The 16,176-nt window shown below is 41.3% G+C and overlaps 2 protein-coding genes across 3 annotated transcripts; one reads left to right on the top strand and one right to left on the bottom strand.

Moving 5' to 3' along the window:
• The first annotated feature begins 2,566 nt into the window (after positions 1–2,566).
• LOC104451032 lies at positions 2,567–8,820 on the top strand. Of its 2 annotated transcripts, none has more exons than XM_010065781.3 (13): positions 2,567–2,920; positions 3,133–3,346; positions 3,713–3,763; positions 3,962–4,092; positions 4,310–4,426; positions 4,566–4,685; positions 5,357–5,427; positions 6,137–6,309; positions 6,445–6,498; positions 7,483–7,592; positions 7,974–8,087; positions 8,193–8,318; positions 8,397–8,820. In XM_010065781.3, exons 2-13 carry the CDS (start codon positions 3,170–3,172, stop codon positions 8,422–8,424), a joined length of 1,272 nt encoding a protein of 423 aa, XP_010064083.1. In that variant the 5' UTR covers positions 2,567–2,920; positions 3,133–3,169; the 3' UTR covers positions 8,425–8,820. The 2 variants fall into 2 exon arrangements, with proteins under 2 accessions (XP_010064083.1, XP_010064084.1); XM_010065782.3 differs by having other exon boundaries at positions 2,568–2,920; positions 6,140–6,309.
• Positions 8,821–9,029: 209 nt separating this feature from the next.
• LOC104451033 (phosphoglycerate kinase, cytosolic) lies at positions 9,030–12,266 on the bottom strand. The gene is made up of 7 exons (XM_010065783.3): positions 12,108–12,266; positions 11,774–11,993; positions 10,960–11,037; positions 10,606–10,866; positions 10,128–10,445; positions 9,773–9,931; positions 9,030–9,494 (listed from the first exon to the last, which is right to left on the bottom strand). Exons 2-7 carry the CDS (start codon positions 11,966–11,968, stop codon positions 9,300–9,302), a joined length of 1,206 nt encoding a protein of 401 aa, XP_010064085.2. The 5' UTR covers positions 11,969–11,993; positions 12,108–12,266; the 3' UTR covers positions 9,030–9,299.
• Positions 12,267–16,176: the final 3,910 nt, after the last annotated feature.

Here is a 16,176-nt window from a genome sequence, read left to right as displayed (position 1 = left end):
TATGGGGACGAGTGGCTGGGGGAGTCCGGGCTACGATTTCGTAATCAAAGTTATGATTGCGATCACGGGCAGTGGGGGCATGAGAATTGACGCGAGGGTCACGAGATATGACGACGAGGGGGAGGCATGATTAGGTACCACAACGACAACAGAAGTCCTGCTTCTTCCATTTTTCTATTTGCTGACGCATTGAAAATAGTCGTCTATTTGTTTTTTTTTTTTTTTTTTTTTGGCTTTAATATATGCAAATTGCCTGAATTATACTCCTTTAATATTATCTAGCCGCTAGAGCAAAGAATTTACTTGGATCATGCACTATCCATTTACGGAATCCACGGTAATTTTGGAAAATGACCCGTTCTCTCACATAACACACGTGGCAATCCAAGTTGCGAAACTTTTATAGAAAAAAAAAGGGGAATTACCAAAAAAGTCTTAAATCTATTGTGATTGTGCCAATTTAGTCCTAAACTTTTTTTTTGACCAACTTAGTCCTAAACCTTTTACAATTGTGCCAATTCAGTCCATCCGGCCAAAATTGGCCGGCCGGTGCTAACATGGACGCCGCCTGGCCGGTGAACGATTTTTAATAATTTTTTTATTTTTTTCGATTTTTTAATTTTTTTTTAATTTTTTTTTCTTCTTTTTCTTTTCTTCCTATCTTCTTCTTCCTCTCGGCCGGCCGCCCAGGCGAGGGCCGGCGAGGCTCGCCCGCCCAACGGGCGAGCAACGGCAAGGCCGTCGCCCAACCATGGCGAGGTCGAGCCTCGCCGGATCCGGCAACGGCGGCGAGGTCGACCCTCACCGGCCACCCTTTGGCGAGGCCACCGTCGGGGCGAGGCTCACCCTCGCCGAGCCACCGGCGGCGAGCCTCGCCCGGCGACGGCGAGGCCGCCGTCGCCCGGCCAAGGCGAGGCTCGGTCTCGCCCAACCATGGCGAGGTCAAGCCTCGTCGAGATGGCGACGGCGGCCTCGCCTTCGCCGGTGGCCGGCGGGGTGAGCCTCGCCGGTGGCCCGCCCCTCGGCTCCCGCCGGCCGGTCGGCGGCGCCGGGCCGAGGAAGAAGAAGATAGGAAGAAAAGAAAAAGAAAGAAAAATTAAAAAAAATTAAAAATCGAAAAAAATAAAAAGAATTATTAAAAAATGGTTCATAGGGCCCGGCGTCCACGTCGTCGCGCCCGGCCGGCCAATTTTGGCTAGATAGACTAAATTGGCACAATTATAAAAGGTTTAGGATTAAATTGGCCAAAAAAAGTTTAGGCCTGAATTGGCACAATTGAAATAGGTTTAGGACTTTTTTGGTAATTCTCCCGAAAAAAAAATCTTAGTAGTCAAATTATGTACGTCTTTATTTGGGCCGTAGCGTCACTCGAAATATATGAAGATTATTTCACATTATCAAGTCCACTTGCAATCATTTGCTCTCACAATGCATAATTCAAGTACTCGAGATATTAAGAGAAGGAAATATAATTTGAGTCGATAGTTTCTTATCATCGGATTAACGATGTGGTTGATTGGGCGTCTTTGATAACATTTCTATTTAAAAATTATTCCGGAGAACGAAATAGAAAAAAATGTTTTTGTTCCAGGAAACAATTTTTGAATAAAAAACACGTTTGGTAAACTTGTTGCGGGAATAAAAAATGAACAAAAACACGTTTTGTAAATTTGTATTCTTTTAATTTTTTAATATTTTTTCTTTTTTTTCTTCTTTTGGCTTGTTTTGCGGGAATAAAAAATGAACAAAAACACGTTTGGTAAATTTGTATTCTTTTAATTTTTTAATATTTTTCTTTTTTTCTTCTTTTGGCTGGTCGCCCGCCTCGGCCATAGTCGGCGACCACCGACGAGGGCGGCTCAGCCTCGCCCGGCCGCGACAAGACTTGCCGGCCCCTGGTGAGGCCAAGCCTCGCCGTGGTTGGGCGAGGCTCGGCCTCGTCTTGGCTAGGCAAGCTCGGGCTCGCCCGGATCCGGCGAGCCCGAGCTCGCCCGGCCATTGACGAGGCTTGGCCTCGCGGGTCATCGCTAAGCCGGCGAGCCTTGCCGGTGGTTAGGCGAGCTCGGGCTCATCGGATTTGGGCGAGCCTAAGCTCTCCTAACCAAGGCGAGACCAAGCCTCGCCAGAGCCGACGACGCTCGGCCTCGTTGGGGTTAGCGACGCTCCGGTGAGGTCGCCGGTCCTCGACAGTCGGTCGCCGGCCATGGTTGAGGCCGGTCAAAGAAAGAAGAAAAAGAGATGAGAGAGTAAATTTATTCTTAAAAATTGTTCTAAAAACAAAAAACACGTTTTACTTGTTTATTGTTTCTGTTCCAAACGTGTTCTGAAAACAAAAAAAATAAATTTGAAACAAAAATGCAAATAAATGCGTTTTTATTCTTCTTTTTTCCGGAAACGAAAAATCAGAAATTTTGTTCATAAAAACGCGATAACAAACAGGCGCTTGGTCGTTTCATTTATCCGGTCACCCCTTCGCCAAATCTGACATCGGGTGTTGGACGAGCATTTTCACGACGTACTTTTTGCCGAAATGCATGCGGGGGGGAAGGATTCGAATATCCAACAGAGAGGAAAGCGGGGGGGATCCGTCGTCCCTTGAAAATCCGCGATGGGGACTGAACTGAACGATCTCAACCGAGACAGCTCACGCGATCCAACGACGGACGTCAGTTTGGGATCGTCAGGCAAAGGAGTTTGCGGGCGCGACCGTCCGGGCAAAGCAAACCGAAAAGGAGGGAAAGCGTGGAGGAGAGAGAGGAAATCGGGAGACCTCCCCCCGCCAAGAATGGACGACCCCTCCTTCCTTCCCCTTTCCCCTTCCCCCTTCCCCGCTGCTCTCTCCAGTCTCCGCCATCCTCCATTCTCTTCGCGATCGGCCTCTCCCGCTCCATCCCTCTCTCTCTCTCTCGCTCTCTAGCTGGTACGTGCGCACGATCCTTCGCCCTCCTCAATCTCCCTCGCATTTCATCGAACGCCTAGGAATCAGTACCTGCATTGCCTCCCGTTCTTCACGTTCGAAATCACGTCGTTTCCGCACGCTCCTAGGAGCTGAGAGTCTGTTCATTTCCCCATCGTCGGGCGGCGTTTACGTTAGCTTTCGCCTGACTTCCTTTCTTCTGTTTTTGTTCCTAGATGTCCTGAGGAGGATCAGGTGTCTGTGATTCTCGCGATGGGCATCAGCTTCAAGTACTGGGATGATTGCGTCGATCATCTCGACATGGAGGCGCTGTGGCTGATCCCCGACGTCAGCACCGAGTGGACCAACGTCGGAGAGACCAGGGGGCAGAAAGTTTGCCTCTCCAGGGATCCTGATGGCCAGAAATACTTGACTCAGAATGAGATGAGGGTAAACCCCGATTTGATTACCTTTCTTCTTAGGTAGCTCGTCAATGGCGACGTCGTCGTGCTTAGGAAACGAGGAGTTGTGAGTAGCGAGCCTCACTTCGAGCTTCGCAAACTTGTATTATCTTAACGAATAATGAAGAAGTTCGAGATTTTCGAGGGGAAATGCCGAAATTATTCGAGGAAGCGGGATTCTTTTGACCTCTCTAGCTTTGACTCAGCGTGGTTGGTGGACACTTCTCCGGCCAAACCTAATCAATAGAATGTCGAAGTACCTGTCGTATTTAATTTTAGATCTTACTGCACGTAAATGCCTCGTCTCTCACCCTGTTTCCCAGTTTTCCTCACGCCCTTGTTGATGTTCTTTCAGGCTGTGGCTGAGATTACTGTCCGTAGACATTTCTCGTCGAAGGTTGATCCGGTATGTATGCCTTCTTCGATGTGGTTGTGCAACTTCTGCATGATCTTTTGGTTTTACTTAGTTTTTTGCCACCACGTGCCTTGAGTCAAATCAAAAGGAAGATAGAGTTCTTCTCGTTTTTTTCTTCCATCAAAAGCATTCTTCAATAGTTTTTCTTTTAAAAGTTTATTGAGATGAGTCTTCTGTGCAATTTTGCAGGATATGATCTGTGCTATTGCAGAACTTGAAAGCGACAGACAGATTCTTGCTTCAAGATATAACAAGAAAACAAAGGATACTACGCTGGGGATCATGCAGATTTTACCGAAAACTGCAGAATGGTTGAATAGGTACAGATAGATTCCAAGTACAATTTTCTTCATCTCATTTCCCCTCAACACCAAGATATTTGCGAACCTTTTATCGCACTTTGCTGAGAATCTGCATTTCCCACGCCAATTCCCAATCCGACGCGTCTGTTATTTGCTCCTTTTCTTTTTCATGTGGTGGAAATTGCATCCTGTAGTTCGCTTGCATTTGCAAACATAAAGCACGATTTCTTTTCAGTGAGCAGGGCTATGTTGCATATAAAGTGCAAGGAAATGAAGAAGTTCTCTATCGACCTTTTGTAAATGTTTACTTTGCTGCTGCCTACCTAAAATGGTTGTCAAACTTCGAGGAAAAGTATGTTTCTTCTTCCTTCTCTATGTATCAATCACGGTTTCGCCTCTTGGCATAGACTTGATAGCCAATTCATTTGGCATGAACATAATTTTGGTTTCAAAGCTCTTGTCTACACTGACAATAAAAATTCAACTTCTAGAGAAAGAAGCGAGGAGTTTGTAGTCAGGGCCTACAAAGGGGGTACAAAAAAAGCGACTCATAAATCTACTTTACCATATTGGAAACGGTATCTTTCAGTCAAAGAAACATTTACATCCAGGTAATATGTCCTTCTGTTAATCTTTTTTCAATTTAAATTGTGTGCATTGTATCATCTTCATTGTCTTGTCGGTACAATTTGCAAAGTCTCTTGAGATGTCTCAACCATTATGCTATTAGGGACTTTGAAAAGGCATGGTGATTTGGAGCTTCCATAGGTGTCTTCTTGTGTGATTTCTGATCAGAGATGACATCTATATGCCCCCCGTCTTTAGGATTATTTTGGCCTTAGGATGACTAATGCTTCTTTTTTGTTGGGTTAAAGTATCTCACATTGTAACGTTGTGTCGCACTGAATTTACTAGACTGCGAAAGTATTGTTTTAACCATAGGAAAAACTTGCAGTAAGTGTTCTAATTGTTGAATGAAAGATCTCACTGGACTATGAGTTGCTTGCGGTAAAATGCTAATTATAGAATTCACAAATTGTCTATTCCACCACAAAAAAATTATCTGTACTAAGAAAAACAACACAAGAATTTAGTATCAGATTGGCTGCACTGCTGTCATGTGAGGAAGCTCCATCTCTGTTATTTGCATTAATTAGATTTATTTAGCGCCTTCAGTTAACTGCTCATAGGCTTGTCAGCATAATTCTTGAGGCCTGGATTTGAACTATCTTCAGCCAGCCATCAATGTTGTGCTAAATTTCGTGTAATTCTTGATCCGCAGAAAAGCTTTTGATTGTGGAGCTCTGATGAGTGATCCTTCTTTCCTTGTAGCCTCTGCAGCACCAGATACAGGTTGTTGTGGTGTATTACCACTCATAATTAATTCTCATGTTAGTTGAAATATCTGAAGAAACTTCACTGCAAGTCGGGAGTTATAAAAATCAAAAGTTCAATTACATTGAATTTTATCATTCTTTGCTTCTCAAGTTAAGCCTCTGACTTTCAGCTGACACTATTCCTTGCATGAGTTTCGTTTTCCATCTTATACTTTCTCTTTCCAACATTTATCAGGGCATGCTCTGGCTAGAAATTATGGGCATGCAATGATATGTACAACAAAAGAACACGAATAATGAAGTTTTTACATTTCCAATGTTCCCCTATTTTGGAGCTGTGTTCTGCCACTCAGAATCATGACAGTCTGAATCTTTTCTTCTCATCTCATTTTCTTTTTGTTTTATGAAAAGAAGTATCATTTCTTTTCTGATACTGTGAAGCTCCAGAAATTACTTCCATGTCCTTGTAATAAATTGGACCCAGAGAACTAAATGAAAGTGATGTTATCATAGAGAATGGATGATTTGTCAGTGATAAGTAACCGGCATACATTTTGCTAATCAGCTATCACAACTTCACATAAATTAGTGAACTGTTGAAGGCGCAACCAAAGTCTTCACATTCTTAAATGTGTACTGAAGGAAATGTTTGTGAAGTGCTTAGGGGAGACAATTATTGCATTCATTTCTCCTTTATATATATTTTTTATTTAAAAATGGAATAGCAGGCACCACGTATACATATTGGGACTCCAGGGCTTCTCCTGAAGATATGGAAGATATGTGGAATCACCCTGATGTTGTTAAAGAATGGACCAAGTCCGGAGAAAAACGTGGAAAAGTGCGCTTTTCACATGATGCGGCTAAGAAGCCATATGTTTCCCGTGTGGAAGTGAGGGTATGGATAGGACTTAGCAATTTGGTCGTTCATTTTTGCAGTACGTTCATCTTGGCAGACTTGCTAACTGCTAGGATGGACTTGTATTATTGAGAAACATATCAATTCTCAATAAGTTGTGCCGACTTCTTTCAGGCAATTGCCGAAATCATCCTCCTGAGACACTTTGCATCAAGAAAAGTTAAACCTGTAAGTATCTATATAAATTTAATCATACTTAATTCTTCGTATCAGTCTGTACATGCTTGTCTTTTGTTGACTCCACTTGCCTTGTCGGTGGCCTTTACTATTATTGGCAAGATTATCTTGAGGACTGTGTGGATATGTCATATGCATAGATGGGAGGAAATTTGGAAAAGCTTTTATTCGCGAATCTGTTTGTTCACAAAATGCTGCAATTGTGATTTTGAATTGCGAAGGATGGTATCAAATATCTGATTTGTTACCGGTCCTTAATGCAGTATGAGGCAGAAAGCTTTCTTGTTTGATAGACTATAGCGGTGTTGGTTGAACATCGTAAAATCAAAGGAAGTTTCTTAAATGTATTTTTTGAGGTAATGAAAGGTTTCACTAAGCTATAATTTACAGCAAAGTGCTTTTCTTACCTTCTGTTTGCTTTTCAACTTTATGCTTTTCAGAGAAACCAAAAATCAACTTTTTTGAATCGTGTGACCAAGCATTCCTAAATCTACTCAATGGTTTGCACGCTATAAACGTAGACATAGAATGGTTTGTTGCTTAGTTGAATTGTTGGGTACCGCAAAAATGTATTTTGCTCCCTGATGGCTATATGATGGACAGAAATTAGTATGGAGGGATGGGGAAAGCTGATGGGTTTCTTACTTGTTTTCTGGAGTAGTGAATATACCCACCTTAATTATAAGAGTGAGAGAGGAAAAAGAATGATAGAAAGGGTTTCCCAAGTTTTAGGAACTATGTATCATGTAAAAATTAGAAAAAAAATCCCTGGTTTGTTTAAGTACTTCGTCAGTTGAATCTTGACTCTCCACTCTTGTATGATGCGGTGGATCTGTTATCTTCTGGGGTTAAGTTGGAGGATGTTTTTTCTTACTTGGGTTTTCTAGCTTACTCGTTGGGTATCAAGAGGATTCAACTAGTTTAGTACCTTTTTTTTCTGGATAAACTACATCTGAATTTCAATTTTCCCTGCAGACAGTCCTATGTGCGCTTGCAGAGGTGGTTAGCATGCGTTTTGTGGATGGGGTTAAAGAACGTACTGGACTAATGGGGATCGACTTCCCAACAGCTTTATGGCTTTACAAGTATGTCAGACTGCTCTGTAAAATGAGTGTTTGATTAAGTGGTGTCTATGCTGAACTGGACCTTCGCTTCCTCTCATATATTTAAAGCTGACTTGTATAACCTCAGTCGAAAACAACATCATAGGGTTCGCCCAGTAATCATACCACATAGACTAGCTGAATGCAGTCTCCAAAGTTATTTCACCTCAGGTAGACATCGCCTAATTCATATGGAAAATACACTAATTTCAGCTTTCACATCAACTCAGACGGGGTAAGCACTGGTTTCTTGATATATATGAAGACTTAAGAAAGTGGTCTTTTGGATTTCAATTTTGCATCGCCGTTACTTGGGTATGCTAGAGTAGCGCCTAAACTGCGTCACTACTATTATATGCACAGTGAGTTGGGAAACAGGGCTTACAAAGTTGAAATTGCCGATGATCTACACAAGCCTTTTGTATCCATGTACTTTGGTGCAGCCTATTTGGCTTGGTTATCAGAATACGAAGGCAGGTGGGTATTCTTATGGAAAATATAATTGGAAAAATTGGATACCTTATTTCTCTGTAGAAGTACGTCTTTCACCAATTCATGCTTTCTTTTGATGACAATGAACAGGGAAAGAACACCTCAGTTTGTTGTTCAAGCATATCTTGGTGGCCCAGAGAATGTGAAAGCTCAGGAGACGGGTCCACTGTGGCTTAAATTCGAGGAAGCTCTGAGTAACTACGGAGACGTGAAGAGGTGAGTATCGAATACTACATACGTTCAGACTGTAATGCGTTCTTTTGTCTGATTGACCATTTGAGGTGACATTTCCAGGGACAATGGGAGCTGCTCCATCTTGTAATCCATCGTGTTTACCTTTAATTGGCCCTGTCCTGAAATTCATTCAATCGGTAGAGGTGGCTCGACAACGAGCTCCTTTATGTTCTCTTCCAGAAATATGTAGATGCCCTCATTTTAGTTGCCAACCTCCATCGGTCTCTTGTTGGCTAATGGCTACCATCTGCAACAGGAGACTGAGATTGCTTCCAACCCAAGGACGAAGTGACTTTGTATCTGAGTTCTGCCAAGATACCTAGTTTTTAACAGAGTGCCCTAAGAAGTAGGCAAACATCTTTCCAATTCCAATGCGAGATTTCTATCATAAGATGTGTACTCAATGCTTTAGAAATCCAATATTTTCTCATTTCTCATTCAACATGCGCAAGCAAGTATGATGCTCCTGATAAGGCTCCTTTAACAACTTCCTCCCGATCACAAATCCTCTAAAAAGACCGCAACAACCCGAAATATTCCCAATGCATGCAAAGAAGACATGAAAGAGGACCATCCGGATAACACCCATGATGGCAATGTCACAAACTAGGGACACCAGGTAAAGAGGATTGCTCCTCCAGCTCTGCTGTCAACATCCTCCTGGGTGCAAGATATGGGCAATTGGAAATGAAATAACGTAAAAAAACAAGCCGATGCTTCTTAACTGCATTCAATGCCTGAAAGCAAATGTACAAAACTCGAGTAGCTAGATCATTGTTATTCAGAGAATCCGCATCCAAGAAACGCAGCATAAAATTCACCCAACAAAATTTGCTTATTCTATGAAAGTCCACAGACAGTAGGAGCTCTGATGTGGTTTTAACATCCTGGTTATACACCAGCATATGAAGAAGCACCACCAAAATTACACGATAGCATAGGGATGGGGAAAAAGCTTCGAGCTCAAGCGTCATCTAGTGCAAGAACTCCAGGAAGTGTTTTTCCCTCAAGAAGCTCCAGGCTGGCACCACCTCCAGTTGAGATGTGGCTCATCTTGTCCGCCAACCCAGCCTTCTCCACAGCAGCAACGGAATCACCACCTCCAATGATTGTAGTCACACCCTTTCCGCTGAGCTCCGCCAGCTTCTTTGCTACTGCCTGCACAGCAGCAAAAGACGCACATAAGAAGCTTATCATCTAAATAAATGGAAAGATCCTCAGAGGTTTGTATAACCTAAAAGAAACATCAGGACTGTAGCAAGTATGAACTGACAATTATCTTTGGCTCTTACGGAGGCCAACTATTTTCTCTCAGGTAAAGGAAAAAAGAAAGAAGGAAGATTTCAAATGCAATTTTTGGTGCTTATTGCAAGTTTCGTTTAGTAGTTCAACAGAAAGTACTAATGTGGAGTCAGCACAAGAAAAATTTGACATACCTCTGTTCCCGCAGCGAACTTTTCAAACTCAAACACACCCATCGGTCCATTCCAGATGACGGTTTTGGTTGTGTCTAAAGCTTCACTGAATGTCTTGATGGAATCGGGACCAATATCCAAACCCATCCAACCATCCGGAATAGCAGATGCTGGGACAATCTGAAAAATAACGTCTGGTCAGTATCTCACTTATGAGAGAGAGAGAGAGAGAGAAAGAGAGACCACGTTCTTTAAGATTAATAATCACATAAGCAGCAAGTCTCTCCTACTAAGTTAGACATCGCAGAGTTATTTTGGAGCAACTTTGATATTTCAACAAACATTCAAGAAAGATTTATGCTAGGAATGAGACAACCTTGCTATTAGCATCAGCAGCAAACTTGTTAGCAATAACCACGTCAGTAGGAAGGAGCAAAGACACGCCCTTGGACTTGGCCTTCTCAAGAAGTGAAGTTGCAAGGTCAAGCTTGTCTTCCTCCACGAGAGATGAACCAACAGAAAGACCTTGGGCCTTGTAGAAAGTGAAAATCATTCCTCCACCAAGCAAGAGCAAGTCAACCTTCTCCAAAAGTGACTCTATCACTCCAATTTTACTCGAAACCTTTGATCCGCCAACAATAGCGGCAAAAGGCTTCTTTGGATTTGCCACAGCCCCAACAAGATAATCCAGTTCCTAGAATCACCAATTATTAACACTTTTCAGCATCTCAGGCATGTCCATTTAGATGGTCAAAATAGCAGATTAAATTTTTGCAAATTAAATAAGAAAACGTAACAGTGCTAGAAAGTTTCGTATCATACCAACAAAGCAGCAGAAAAGATGAATTGCATACCTTCTGCATAAGGAACCCAGCAACAGCGGGCTTCACATACTTGGCGACACCTTCCGTAGAAGCATGGGCTCTGTGAGCAGTGCCGAATGCATCGTTGACATAAAGATCTGCGAGAGAAGCAAGCTTCTTTGCAAACTCTGGATCATTTTTCTCCTCCTCCTTGTAAAACCTAACATTCTCAAGAAGGATAACTCCTCCTTCCGGTGTCTCAGCAACCAGTTTCACGACTTCCTCACCGATGCAGTCATTTGCCATCTTAACCTATAGGACAATGGCAGCAACAGGAAGAAGGATCAAGGAATGAAAGCGAATAAGTAGAGAGACATAGACGAACCCAGTTTTCAAGAACCAAACCTCTACTCCGAGGAGCTCAGATAGTCTAGGCACGAGGGGCTTCAAGCTGTACTTGGGCGTGACACCCTTGGGACGTCCCTGAAAAGCACCGAGAATACTGAACCATTAATATATCTCTGCCGTGGACACAAAAAAAACCCACACGATATAAAGAAGCAGCAGAGCATGCGATTGATATCGGCACGCTACTTGCAAAGAGATTACAAAAACGACCAGTTGGACAAATATGATCATCCCCAGTCACCACTACCAATACCCAGTGGATGATGAGAAGAAAGAAACAAGTGAAGCAAGAGCTAAGGTCGACTGCAAAGGGAATTTCGATTTCATCCCTAATGAAGAAGAACATCGGTCATCAAACTGAAGGATCGAAAATAAAAAACCAGCACGACGAAACAAGATAGCCTTATGAAATGAATCCCCTTTCCCCCGAAGAAAAAAAAAATAAAAATCAGACTAAAAGATGTGCAACATACGAAGCAAGAAACTGAAAAGTTCGACGGTCACGCAATAAAGCATTGAAATCAAGCAAGCACAGGAGGTGGTGACACGAGAACGGTCATCCGAGCGAGAAAGCAGGGAACAGATCACGGAGGACGTGCTACAGAGAATAAGATCCATAACGAGTCCAGCCCGAGTACACAGATCTATTCATTGCGAATCAGGTCAGAGAGGAAGACAGCATCGACAGCTCAAAGACACAGCTCGATCTGCGCGATCGCTTCGATAACCCTCAAAAGAAACGACTTTCGACGCCAAAAGAAGGGGAAAAAAGAGAAAGAAAGGAACAAACTTGGATGAAGAAGAGTGTTACCAAGTGAGAGGCGAGGATGACAATAGCGCCGTGACTCATCAAGTACTTGATGGTGGGAACGGCGGCGCGAACCCGGGTGTCGTCGGTGATGTGGAAGCTGTCGTCGAGGGGGACGTTGAGATCGACCCTGACGAACACCCGCTTCCCCTTCAAATCGGCCTCCTTGAGGGATCCGACGCTCTTCTTCGTCGCCATTGCTGCGGATCGAGTCGAAATTCCCCTGCACGCGCCATTCCCCAGTCAATAACCCCCCCGAAAATAAAGGATGCATCCAAGCGTAGAGAGAGAGAGAGAGAGAGAGCGAGCTACTACTATGAGGAGTGGGAGATCTCACCGGTGAACGAAGGATGGATGGATGGATGGATGGATGGAGAAAAGCTTTTTAGAACCAACCAGATGGGGGAGAGAAGATCAAGCGCAGAGATGAATCAGGGAGGAACCACCCAAGTGAGTGAGCTATAAATATAAAGGAAAGAGGAAGAGGAAGAGGAGGAGCCTAGGAGGAGGAGGAGGTCACGTGAGCCTTTTTGGCTTTTGGTCCAAGCCATAACTAACAAAGGCAAAAAAGTTCTAGAACCGTGTGTCTTGCCCCCAAAACCGATGCCCACAGCAAGCGCGACCGATGGGTGGATGGCTGGATAGCCCCAGGTTTTCTAGAAAGCAATGCTTGAAAGAATTTATACCTCGAACATTTCTAAATTAATACCTTAAATTAATTTTTTTTATCACTACTAATCTCAAACCGTTATACTTTTGATCTATTAATTTTTATTTAATTTTATTGTTGGATAATATGAGATAATCGATTGATATATCGATTTGGAATTTCACATTCCATTTGTTATCATGTACTGATTTTGTAATCTTTTGTGACATTAATTTAATTTAACCGAGAAAATATTTATCAAAAATATATTAGTGGGTTTTTTTTTTACGGTCAAAAATTAAAATTTTGTCGCGATATATCGGTTTGGGGTGTTTATGATCATTTGAGATGAATTTATCATAGGTGCGTTGATTTAAGATTTTTCGTAGTCAAAAAAAATAATTTGAAGTACATTTATTATATTTATATTAGTTTAGGATTTTTAAGGGTATTAACTCAAACTCAAACTTGAACGGTGGATTTTAATGTGGAAATGGAGGAAGAATGGGGTTGCACCGAACTATTAGGGGACGAAAGAGCATATTCCCCCGAGATTTATGTGTTCGGTCAACTTCCCCACCCTTCTTTAAAGTCATTATCGTCATTTCTCGCGTGCGCAGGAGTCGGTAATATTCCCTCCTCCACCAAAGTCTTCTCAACCGATGGAAATTTATCAAATTAATGACGTATCATAGCACGGGTCTTCCTTTGTTTAAATACGCGCGTGACACCCTATTTCTAATTTTTGGTACAAGCAACGTGAAGTCGGCAGTCTTTTTTTTTTTTTAATTATTATTATTAGTGGTGATGAATTAAGAACGAGCAATTAGAAGAAAAACAATCAATCAAAATTGCAAATGAAGGGAGCCCACTCTGTGTTAAAAGAAAAAGTGCGGTCTAATTTTATCAAATCAATTCCATTGGATTATACAACTTTTTGAAAGTTTAATAACTGATTGCATCTTCATAATAAGTTTTAAAACTCAATTTCACTTTTATTACAAGTTTTAAAATTTAATTACATTTTTTAATGTTTTAAGATTCAATTACATTTTCGTAATGAGTTTTAGGATGTCTAACTTAAGTGGCATTGATATTGACACATGACACGGTACGTCGACATATTATTTCTTAAAAAAAAAAAATTTCGACACATTAAAAGACACTATATATTAAATATATTTTATATATGCATGATCAATTATCATTTTTATGATTGTTTTAATCAAATTAATTTGAATCAAATTCACAAATAAATAAATAATAATAAAACATATAATGAATTTACACTAAAAAATTTAATCCACAATTTATTAATATCATTTATTATTTCAATTTAACAAATTTAACTCATTTCCAATAATCCATAAAATTTAGAGAAAAAAATAATCTATATTGTGGACTCATGTGTCAAAACATATCTAAAAAGAAGAGAAAAAACAAATTTGAGGGTAAATTGTATGTTATTGGAGATGAGAGTCAAAAGAGAAAGAAGAGAATGGAAGATTTGATTTTTTTTTTCTTTCCTTATTTATTATTTTTAATTTTTTACATATTTATATTTTGAACCTTAATTTATTGAAAATTCTTAAAATTAACCCTATATGTGTTGAAATCACATGTCGTTCGAAATTATGGTCCTGTGTGTTTGATAGTGTTGGAAGAGTTGACAAAAATATGATTTTTCAATACATGTTAACTAAGCATTAGAGAGTTTTAAAGATTGTCAAAGAGTGTCGTAAAGTGTTCGACGTGACATGAATGCCTATGAAGAATATCAGTACTTCTTAACTTCTAGTGCAGTTATCCCTTTTTAAAACTAGTGTTAAAGAATTAAGGAGGAGCAATAAAAGGAAAGAAAACAATCAATCAAAATTGCAAATAAAGGGCGCCCAGGGGAGCCCATTCCCTGTTAAAAAAAAAAAGAAAAAAAGGGGATGCCCATTCGGGTCTCGGGCCGAAAAACCCATCGCCGGTTCACCGCGGGGTGCTAAGGGGAAAAGAGAGCGAGGAGTGAGAGAGAGATATAAACCTCTGATAAAACCACCCGTCGACGTGGCATCCTTTTTGTTTTGTCTTTTTATTTTATTTTGTATATTATTATTATCATTATAAGTGGCGATGAATCGAGAACAAGCAACAAAAGGAAAAACAATCAATCAAAATCGGAAATTGGAAATGAACGTGCATGTCATCGGTTCCTATTCAATTTGAGAACTTGACTCGGTCTACTCCAATGAAACCGACTACTTTTCTTTCCCCCCCCCTCTCCCACTAAAGGATGGCCGTGTATAACAAGAGAGAGCGATAAATCTTAAGACAGTGACAAAAGCAACAATGAATGAAGAATTATTGTGTCGAAACTTGAAGTACGAAATAATATTTAACTCATATATTTACTAATTTGATAAAGGAATAATAAAAATATTTGTAATTGGTCCAGTTTCTTCTTGGAACCAGAAAACCGGATCATTTGGATACTGATTTCAATTTCAACAACTGAGAACTAAATCAACACTCTAAAAAATCAGACCGAACCGGTCAGTCCGATTCAGTTCATGTTGCTTTTAGTTTGGTCGGTCCATCACACACATCCCTAGATGAAGGGAGCCCATTCCTCGTTCTTTAAAAAGAAAAAAAGGGATATGTTCAAAGCAAAGTCCTAAAAACTTTTGTCCAGGTGCTGCATCAGCTTAAAACTTACAAAAAGTTCAATCAGTTTTAAAACTTATCAAGTTGGTTCAATTGAGTCCTAAAGTTAACACCGTCAAGAAAGTTAACTGGAAATTGCCGACGCTACGACGTCACATTTTAAATAATTTTTTTATTTTTCAAATGGCTTTTTAAAATTATTTTTTATTCAAAATCTTTAAAAATTAGATTAAAAACTGAAAAGGAAAATCTAAATTCATTTAAAAAAGGAAAATCTAAATTTATTTAAAAATAAAACTGTTCAAAAAAAAAAAGGGCACCGGTGGACTTCCACCGCCCCGCCGCCGCCCATCGCCGGAGGGGCCGCCGACGGCCGCCGCCCCCGGTGGGGTGGCCGGCCGCCGGCGAGGCCTCGCCAACCCTCACGGGGCCGGCGACCGCCCGGGCGAGGCCTCGTCGCCCTCGCTTGGGGCCGGCGAGGCTCGCCCGTGGCGGTGACGGTCGCCGCCCTCGCCCGGGGGCCAGGCGAGGGCGGCCACCCCGCCCCAGGCCGACGACCGTCGCCGCCGGCCCTCCGGCGATGGGCAAAGGGCGGCATGAGAAGAGGGCTGATTTTTTTAAAACAATTTTAAAAATAACTTTTATAACTTTTATTTTTAATTTTTGATGAAAATAAGATAAAATGAATAAATCTAATTTTTTAGTTTTTAATTTTTTTAAATAAATAAAAATCATTAAAAAATGCAAGTGGAAAAGAAAAAATAATTTAAATGACACGTTAGCATTTTCAACAGAAAATGCTAACTAAAAAATGCTAACTGTTAACTTTGTGACTCAATCAACTAACTCGATAAATTTTGTGACTTCGATCAATATTTTGTAAGTTTTAAGACTCAATCGCACTTTCTGAACAAGTTTTAAAACTTTTGCTGAACATATCCCAAAGAAAAGCTGAACATATCCCAAAGAAAAAAGAAAAAAGGGGGCAGCCTATTCCGGTGTCGGGGCGAAAAGCCCATCGCCGGCGCAGCCGGGGTGGGAGGCGAAGAAGATAGTGAGGAGTGAGAGAGAGAGAGATAAACCTCTGATAAAACCACCCCTCTCT

Source organism: Eucalyptus grandis, chromosome 6 (assembly GCF_016545825.1).
Source record: "Eucalyptus grandis isolate ANBG69807.140 chromosome 6, ASM1654582v1, whole genome shotgun sequence".
In the NCBI taxonomy this organism is placed as follows: Eukaryota; Viridiplantae; Streptophyta; class Magnoliopsida; order Myrtales; family Myrtaceae; genus Eucalyptus; species Eucalyptus grandis.
The sequence above is the reverse complement of the archived record's forward strand: the minus strand, read 5'-3'. Positions and strand labels throughout refer to the sequence as shown.

Excerpts from the sequence above, each read along its gene's own strand:
- LOC104451032 (XM_010065781.3), top strand. The coding sequence starts at position 3,170 with ATGGGCATCAGCTTCAAGTACTGGGATGATTGCGTCGATCATCTCGAC. Across the intron at positions 5,428-6,136 it reads CTCTGCAGCACCAGATACAG|CAGGCACCACGTATACATAT; the intron begins GTTGTTGTGGTG and ends AAAATGGAATAG. Across the intron at positions 7,593-7,973 it reads ACAGCTTTATGGCTTTACAA|TGAGTTGGGAAACAGGGCTT; the intron begins GTATGTCAGACT and ends TTATATGCACAG.
- LOC104451033 (XM_010065783.3), bottom strand. The coding sequence starts at position 11,968 with ATGGCGACGAAGAAGAGCGTCGGATCCCTCAAGGAGGCCGATTTGAAG. Across the intron at positions 9,932-10,127 it reads CTGCTGATGCTAATAGCAAG|ATTGTCCCAGCATCTGCTAT; the intron begins GTTGTCTCATTC and ends GTTATTTTTCAG. Across the intron at positions 9,495-9,772 it reads AGTTCGCTGCGGGAACAGAG|GCAGTAGCAAAGAAGCTGGC; the intron begins GTATGTCAAATT and ends GCTGCTGTGCAG.